The 9,762-nt window shown below is 42.6% G+C and overlaps 1 protein-coding gene across 1 annotated transcript in view; it reads right to left on the bottom strand.

Moving 5' to 3' along the window:
- Positions 1-8,136, bottom strand: part of LOC118591934 (leukocyte immunoglobulin-like receptor subfamily B member 2) — a 76,176-nt gene extending 68,040 nt beyond the window's left edge. The window contains exons 1-4 of the mRNA XM_036200366.1: positions 8,070-8,136; positions 7,792-7,827; positions 6,093-6,377; positions 4,498-4,785 (exon numbers count right to left, since the gene is read on the bottom strand). Of these exons, the coding sequence (XP_036056259.1) occupies positions 4,498-4,785; positions 6,093-6,377; positions 7,792-7,827; positions 8,070-8,100 (640 nt within the window). The 5' untranslated portion in view covers positions 8,101-8,136. The remainder of the gene's footprint in view (positions 1-4,497; positions 4,786-6,092; positions 6,378-7,791; positions 7,828-8,069) is intronic.
- Between the last annotated feature and the right edge of the window lie 1,626 nt (positions 8,137-9,762).

Raw genomic sequence — 9,762 nt, forward strand, 5'->3', positions numbered from 1 at the left:
AGGCCAGCACTCTCATCTGGACCAGAGCTCCCATCCTGCCCAGAGCTTCCATCTGGACCAGAGACAGGCTCCCTAAATCTGTCAGCTCTGTCTGGACCAAGTACACTGATAAGACCAAGAATGAACCCACAAGGAGATGGGCAGACGTAAAGGCAGAAGTACATACAACAAAATAAAGAGCAATACAGCATCACCAGAAATTAACCCTTCTCCAACAGCTAGACTGGAACATCACAGAATTTAAGAAGAAGAAGAAAACAACCTTATAAGTAACATCATGAAGAGGTTAGAGCCTTATATAGAAGAAATCAAAAATAAAGTGGAGGAACAGACAATCAAAAGAGATGATGAAGGACATTACATACTCATTGCAGGAAAGATCCACCAGATGAGGTCTCAATTCTGAACATTTATGCCCCAAACACAAGGGCACCAACATATGTAAGAGAAACATTACTGAAGTTTAAATCACATATAAAACCCCACACATTAATAGTGGGAGACTTCAACACCCCACTTTCACCTCTGGACAGATCGGCCAAATTGAAACTTAACAGAGACATAATGGTCTTAACTGATGTTATGGCTCAAATGGAAAAAAAGAAATTGAAGAAGATGTCAGAAAATGGAAAGACCTCCCATGCTCATGGATAGGTAGGATTAACATAGTAAAAATGGTGATCTTACCAAAAGCAATCTACAGATTCAACGCAATCCCCATCAAATTACCAACACAATTCTTCACAGATCTGGAAAGAATAATACTCAACTTCATATGGAACAAAAAACAGGATAGCCAAAAGAATCCTGTACAATAAAACAACCTCTGGAGGCATCACAATGCCTGACATCAAGCTCTACTACAAAGCTACGGTAATAAAAACAGATTGGTACTGGCATAAAAACCGACATGTGGACCAATGGAATAGAACTGAAGACCCTGACATTAACCCGCACAACTGTGAACATATAATTTTTGACAAAAAAACCAATAATGTACAATGGAAAAAAGAAAGCATCTTCAACAAATGGTGCTGGCATAACTGGATGTCAATGTGTAGAAGGCTGCAAATAGATCCATATCTGTCACTATGCACAAAACTTAAGTCCAAGGGGATCAAAGACCTCAACATAAATCCAGTTACTCTGAACCTGATAGAAGAGAAAGTAGGAAGTAGTCTTGAACGCATTGGCACTGGACATCACTTTCTAACTATAACACCAATAGCACAGACACTGAGAGAAACAATCAATCAATGGGACCTTTTGAAACTGAGCAGCTTTTGTAGAGCAAAGGACATGGTCAACAAGATAAAGTGACAGCCTACAGAGTGGGAAAAGGTCTTCACCAACCCCACATCTGACAGAGGGCTGATATCCAGAATATATAAAGAACTCAAGAAATTAGACATCAAAATGCCCAACAGTCCAATTAAGAAATGGGCTATAGAACTAAACAGAGAATTCTCCATAGAGGAAGTTCAAATGGCTGAAAGACATTTAAGGAATTGCTCAACATCCCTAATTATCTGGGAAATGCAAATCAAAATGACTCTGAGATACCACCTTACCCCTGTCAGATTGGCTAAGATCAAAACCACAGAAGACAGCTTATGCTGGAGAGGATGTGGAGCAAGGGGAACTCTCCTCCACTGCTGGTGGGAATGCAAGCTTGTAGAGCCACTTTGGAAATCAATATGGCGCTTCCTTAGAAAATTGGGATTACATCTCCCCCAAGCCCCAGCTGTAGCACTCTTGGGCATATACCCAAGGAATGCTCAATCATACCACAAGGGCATTTACTCAGCTATGTTCATATCAGCATTGTTTGTAATAGCCAGAGTATGGAAACAACCTAGATGCCTTTCAACTGAAGAATGGATAAAGAAAATATGGTACATATACACAATGGAGTACTACCCAGCAGAGAAAAACAATGACATCATGAGGTTTGCAAGCAAATGGATGGATCTAGAAAAAATCATCCTGAGTGAGGTAACCCAGACTCAGAAAGACAAACATGGTTTTGTACTCACTCATAGGAAGATACTAGATGTAAAACAAAGATGACTAGACTGCTACACAACTCCAGGGAGGCTACCTAGAAAACAGGACCCTAGGAAAGACACAGGGATCACCCAATGACAGAGAAATGGATGAGATCTACATGAACAACCTGGAATACAGTGGGAGTAATGAAGGGCAAGGTATGAGGGAAAGAAATCTTAGGGGAGCAGGAGATCCCTGCTAGATCAAGAACAGAAAGGGAGAACAAGGAATAACAGACCATGATAAATGAAGACCACATGAGAACAGGAATAGGCAGAGTGCTGAAGAGGTCCCCAGAAATCCACAATGATACATCCTCTGTAGACTGCTGGCAGTGGTCGAGAGAAAGCCTGACCTCACCTAGTCTGGTGATCAGATGGCCAAACACCCTAAAAGTCGTGCTGGAACTCCCATCCAATAACTGATGGAAGTGGATGCAGAGATCCTCAGCCAGGCCGCAGGTGGAGCTCCAGGTGTCCAATTGTCGAGAAAGAGGAGGGACTGTAAGAGCATGAATTGTTGAGACCAAGATTGCAAAAAGCACAGGGACAAATAGCCAAACAAATGGAAGCACATGAATTATGAACCAAAGGCTGTGGAGCCCCCAGCTGGATCAGGCCCTCTGGATAAGTGAGACAATTGAATAGCTTGAACTGTTTGGGAGGCATCCAGGCTGTGGGACGGGACCCTGTCCTTAGTGCATGAGCTGGCTGTTTGGAACCTTGGGCTTACACAGGGACACTTTGCTCAGCCTGGAAGTAGGGGACTAGACCTGCCTATACTGAATCCACCAGGTTTAAAGAATCCCCAGGGGAGTCTTGGCCCTGGAGGAGATGGGAATGGAGGGGAGGGGATGGAGGGAAGGAGGGGGTGGGGGTGGAAGGGAGAGGACAGGGGAACCCATGGCTGATGTGTAAAATTAAAACACAAATATAATAATAATAATAAAAAGAAAAAAAGAATCCATGGGAAACCATAGGGGAAAAAGTTCATCATGTGCCATCCCTTTCTGAACTCTACATGGGATTTCTTCCTCCTGCCTCCTCAAGTCCATCTTCCAATCCCATGCACACTCAATATTTTCTATCCCAAGTTCTCTATCTCAACTATGTTCCCAACTGGAACTTCCATGACCCTGTGCCCTTTGTTCCCCATACCTGAAACATGTCCCAACTCTTAAAACCTCAAGACATCCCAAAGTACCAGAAGCTATAAGATATAAAGAAATAAGTCCCCTCCATCAAGAAATCTGGCACTGCTATTTCTGAGTTCTCTTCTGTTAATGTATCTGCATTCTCCACTGCTCTGATGGCTGTTCAGAGGGGGCACTGTGATGACAAAGGCTGGTGGGACAGATAAGAGTGGTACTCATCCCTCATCAAGAAAACTTCATGACACAACAGATGAAGAGCATTACACATTACATTACATTACATTACATCACATCACATTACATATGCCATTACAAGCACAACAAACCAAAATGCAGAGTTGTGCAGCTCAGTTGCAATGAATGCATCTACAAAACCACTCCTACATTGTGATAGAGGTGGAGGAAAGATTGTAAGAGCCAAAGGATCAGGGAGTTTCTTGTGAGATTGTGTCTCCTACTAATGTCAGAAGAAACATGCATAAAGTTTCACCAACATGGCTGCTTAAACATGAGCTGAACCAGGACAACAAGACAGACATGCAAAAGTGGATGGGAGAAAGCCCAGGAGGCCTCAACCGCACGTATATAACTACAGGGAACTAGGAATTCTGAGAGTGGGAGAAATGGTCTTCCCCAGGGATGAGAACACCAGTCGGTTATCCAATACCAAATGGTCACCTCTGGAAACATATAATAACATTATACAGACTAAGGGGGATATATTAGAAATATATACATGAAACAACAATTAATGTAAGAACAAGCCGTGGATTTGAAAGAGAACAAGGGGTGGCAGATGCATGAGAGGGTTTAGAGGGAGAAAAAGGATGGGAAATGATGTATTATATCATAATCTACAAAGAAAAAAAAACATGATGCTAACTTGAAATCTAAAAAAAAAAAAACACCTTCAATGAAGAAACTAGCAGATATATTCCAATTGTTCGGTCATGTTCTGATAGTGATATAATTATCACGCACACACAACTCTGAAAGCAACAGTAGAGGATAAGAGTCAGCAATCAAGTGGTACACCATCTATCAGAAAGGTTCTCATTATGGATAGGTAAGGACTTCCATTTCCCAGATGAATATTCTTGTATCTACCCAAAAATATTATAATTGACTTATAAGGTCAGAGTCCATAGTGCAAATGAAGCAATCCAGTCAGAATAGCAGTGTGGTGTGCAACATACAGCACGCAGGAGTCATGCAGTGGAATTGACATATCCCACATGGCACCCTTGAGGACACTCTAAGCACAGAGATAAGGAACAAGAACCAGATGTACTTACCCGGGACTGAAGACTCAAGGGGGTCACTAGGCAGTGACCACAAGTAGGCATTTTGTTTGTAAGAGCCAAAGCATCTGTAGGTCCTCATGTGCTCCAGGCTCACAGGGGAGATGAGGAATGTGTTGTGGTCCTGCTGTGAACAGTTCTGGGGAAAGGAAGCATTTCCATCTCTGCAGAAGATGAAGATATTAAAGGAATCATGTGTGTGACAGAGGAGAGTTGCACCAATTTCTGAGAATCCCTGAGGTCCTGAGACAACAATAAGAGATGGCTTCATCTTATAAACACCTGGAAGAAAAAGACCGTGATATTAGTTGCTTGTGGTGGCACCTACCTGTAATCCTAACACTCCATAGGAAGTGGCCAATGAATTGTTGAGTGTTTAAAAAAAAACCTGTTATATATCGAGGTTTCAAGACCAGACCGAGTTACATGGTATGACCCTGTCTCAAAAAATTTACTAAAAACCCTTGTCTTAGTTAGGACTTCGGTTGCTGTATGAAAGACCATTACCAAAAAGCAAACTGGGGAGAAGGTTTTATTTGGCCTCCCCACAACATTACTGTCCATCACAAGAGAAGTCAGGACGGGAACTCAAACAGGGCAGGATCCTGGAGGTAGGAGCGGATGCAGAGGCCATGGAGGGGTGCTGCTTACTGACTTGCTTCCCATGGCTTGCTTACCCTGCTTTCTTATAGAACCCAGGACCACTAGCCCAGGAATGGCATCACCCACCATGTACTAGGCCCTCCCCCATGAAAGCTAACTGAGAAAATGCCTTACAACTGGATCTTGTGGAGGCATTTCCTCAACTGAGTCTCCTTCATGTCTGATGATTCGAACTTGTGTCAAGTTGACACAAAACCAGACAGTACAGCCCTGTTGTTTAAAATGAGATGAAAGATAAGCCTACAATTCACAGAGTCTGACCAGAGAGAAGAAAGGAGGAAGACGAAAGGAAACTCATCCACTGCCGATCTATCAGATCACAAAACATGTTTGTATTATTTTCCATGAACAAAGACCATAGAGACCATCTATGTATGACAGAAGGCTGCTGGCAGTTTCCATGAACTCCAGCCCGTAGGGGCTATAATCACCATTCTGGAGGGAGCCTAGAACAAGGTCAGCACAGAGGGAGGGTCATAAACCAAAACAGAGGGTCTGGGGATGAATCATAGATGGTGGAATTCCTCCCTAATATACACAGTGCCCTGTGCTCTATGCCCATCACCATATGAATGTGTCATTGTCCAGTCAACAATGCTAGTACTAGGAGAGTACAAGCAGAGGGAACACACATTCAAGATTATGTTTGGATACACAGCAAGTTCAAGGCTGCACTGAAATGTTTGAGAACCTGTCTCAAAAACTGTCAAGAAAAAGTGAAATTAAAGGGGAAAGGATGAAATGAGAAAACAAAGATCGGAGAAAAAGGAGAGCAGAGAACAGGAGAGGAGAGGGAAGGAGAGGGGAGGAGAGATCCATATATAGGAGCAGAGATACAGGGCAGGGACTGTGATAGGGAATATGTGGTTCAGATACATAGGCATCAGACTGAGTCTGAAGAACAGTGTTCTTGGGAAGTTACTCACCTGTCACCACCAGCTCCAGTTTGTCACCAATTTGTGACCATAGACCTCCCTTGGAGTAGCTACAGTAGTAAATCCCAGCATTGCTGTGTGTCATATTCTGCAGAATGAATTCAAACACCTCCTGGGCTCCCTGTGGGGTGCAATCAAACCACTTTCCATTGGGTACATAATGGCTTAGACGCACTCTGGTCATCCCTGGAGGGGTTCTACAGAAGATGGTCACAGCACTTCCTGTGGAAATCACAGCTCCTGGAACTGCCCAGAGGGAAGGCTGGGGTGGTGGCCCTGGAGAGACACAGGAAAAGACAGCTAGTCACCTGATGTCAGGAGGGCCAGGTTCCCAAGGTGCTATAGAGTATTTCCCACAACAACTACTAACCAAGAAAATGCCCCCACAGACATGCCTACAGGCCATTATGGTGGGGGCAGTTTCTCAGTTGATGATCCTTATTCCCAGATGACTCTAGCTTGTGCCATGTTGAAAGAAAATCAAGCAGCACACCTCCAGAGAGAAGTCTCACTGTTGTCAGAATTGAAATGAGCCACAGTTCTACAGGCCTAATCATCATTACTGTTCCCAATCAGTGTGAGAGCAACTTTCAGAGGAGGAGTGAAAGAAGAGGGGGTAAATGGGAGGTTGGGGTGGGAATGGGTGAGGAAAATGAGGGGAAATTGTAAATGGTATGTCAATAAATGAAAAAATGTTAATTAAATAGAAATTTTAAATGCAATATCACTTTTAAAAACAGGAATAACTCTCATAGCTTAGTGCTATCAGTGGCTTCTCTCATCTCCCACCAGGTCAGAAATGAATCCTGCAGGCTGCTCTTCTTATCACCCCGCCTTCCCACTTCCCTGCAATGAAATCTCATTAAATCACTGACTACAGCCAGGCAGTGCTGGAGCATGCCTTAAATCCCTGCACTCGGGAGGCAGAGATGGCTTATCTCTGTGAGTTTGTGGCCAGCCTGGTCTACAGAGCGAGGTCCAGGACAGGCTTCAAAGCTACAGAGAGACCCTGTCACAAAAAAAAGTCACTGACCTATGTCTTACTTTCTCTCCTGCTTCCATGTAAAACTCAAAATCTACACCCACCTCTAATATCACACAAAACCTGGGAGCCTCTAGAAACAAATGAATCCCACCCGTGCTGCACCCACATTAGACAGCATTTACTTGGACTCTGTCTCATGGATGATGTGTCTCCCCAAGGGCAGAACTCAGTAAGAAAGCCAGACACAGCCCAGGTGAGAAGAGATGGGAAGCAAAGGAAAACTAACTTGAAAGCAAATGTCTGTATCTTCAGGAGGAAACATGTGTGTGACTGTCACCCACTCTGTGCCATTTGTTTCCAAATCCTTTGAGCCAGATATCATGTGGGCATTGCTGGAGCACAATAAAGAATCCCCATGCCCTAGGGGTTGGGGATTTAGCTCACTGGTAGAGCGCTTGCCTAGCAAGCCCAAGGCCCTGGGTTCAATCCTCAGCTCCACATTAAAAACAAACAAACAAACAAACAAACAAACAAAAGAATCCCCCCAAACATGGCTGAAATAGTAAGGACGAATCATTAAGTAAGTTTGCCAGTGGCTGCCAATGAAAATCCCATCTCAGAATCTGCTCAAGAGGCTTCAAGCTCCTCCCATGTTATTCCCAGCCAAACTCAGTTTCCCATGGCTAAAACAGAGAACACACTCACCATACTGTGCCCGAATGTTCTGTGCCATTAAAAACCCTGAAAATAAAACAAAAGATTTGATAAGAGAAGTCTGTCCTGTTATATACTGATCCCAACCCCAGAGCTCACATCAAAAGAACAAAGAAAGATACACAGGCTGAGGCCATCAAAGACTCCTCTGATGCTACCAGGCCAGGTCTTCATAGAGGAAAAAAATCTATGAGGATCTTAGGTTTAAAATCTGGGATTCTGTATTCATTACCATTCTGGCTAAAAATGATAACACCTGTCTCACTTACCAAGTCCAAGAAGAGCAGTTCCAAGGCCCATGGCAGAGCCTCATGCCAGATCTCCACACAAACAGCAAATAGAACTGGTGATACAATCTGCAGAGCCGGACACACCCATGAGACAGACCAGACTGCAACCCGGAAACCCTGTCAAGTATGAAGACATCCAGTACAAAACAGAAAGAGGATATGCTCTTGCTCAAGACTTGTCACTCACAACTCAATTCTATGCCAGTGCTCTGTGCAAGGCTTTAAATTCTCAAAGATGTTGTGGGTAGGGGTGATGTTGTTCCCTGCTGAACAAAAATCCTATGTAAGAGACTTGTGGCCAGTTTTTCAGAGAAAACTCTGTGATTCACCCAGAAAACACTGGTGTAGCCATCCTAATATCCAGCAAAATAGACTTCAAGCTAAAATCAATCAAAAAAAAAAAAATGATGGAGGACATTACATACTCATTGCAGGAAAGATCCACCAAGATGAAGTCTCAATTCTGAACATTTATGCCCCAAACACAAGGGCACCCACATATGTAAAAGAAACATTACTGAAGCTTAAATCACATATAAAACCCCACACATTAATACTGGGAAACTTCAACTCGCCACTTTCAACTCTGGACAGATCAGCCAAATTGAAACTTAACAGAGACATAATGGTCTTAACTGATGTTATGGCTCAAATGGACTTAATCGATATCTACAGAACATTCCACCCAAACAAAAAAGAATATACCTTCTTCTCAGCACCCCATGGAACCTTCTCTAAAAATCAGCCACATACTTGGCCACAAAGCAAATATCAACAGATACAAAACAGTTGGAATAACCTCCTGTGTTCTTTCAGACCACCATGGTTTAAATTTAGATTTCAACAACAGAAAAAACTACAGAAATCCTACAATCTCATGGAAACTGAATATTGCTCAACTGAATCACCAATGGGTTAAGGAAGAAATAAAGAAAGAAATCAAAGACTTCCTAGAGATCAATGAAAATGAATACACCACAAGCCCAAACATATGGGACACTATGAGAGCAGTGCTAAGAGGGAAATTCACAGCACTAAATGCTCACATAAAGAAGTTGGAGAAATCACACACTAGTGACTTGACAGCACACATGAAAGCCCTTGAATAGTAAGAAGCAAAGTCTCCTGGGAGGAACAGACACCAGGAAATTATCAAATTGAGAGCTGAAATCAAGAAAATAGAAATAAAGAGAACAATATAAAGGATTAGTAAAACAAAGAGTTGGTTCTTTGAGAAGATCAACAAGATAGACAAGCCCTTACCCAAACTAACCAAAAGAAAGAGAGAGAGCATCCAAATTAACAAAATCAGAAATGAAAAGGGAGACATAACAACAGACAATGAGGAAATCCAGAGAATCATCAGGTCATACTTCAAAAACCTCTACTCCACAAAACTGGAAAAAACAAAAGAAATGGATAATTTTCTGGATAGGTACCACATACTTAAGTTAAATTGAGACAAGGTAAACCACTTAAATAGTCCAATAATCCCCAAGGAAATAGAATCAGTCATTAAAACTCTCCCAACCAAAAAATCCCCAGGACCAGATGGTTTCACTGCAGAATTCTATCAGATCTTCAAAGAAAACTTAATACCAATGCTTTTTAAATTGTTCCACACAATAGAAGCAGAAGGAATATTCCCAAAGTCCTGCTATGAGGCTACAAT

Source organism: Onychomys torridus, chromosome 1 (assembly GCF_903995425.1).
Source record: "Onychomys torridus chromosome 1, mOncTor1.1, whole genome shotgun sequence".
Lineage (NCBI taxonomy): Eukaryota > Metazoa > Chordata > Mammalia > Rodentia > Cricetidae > Onychomys > Onychomys torridus.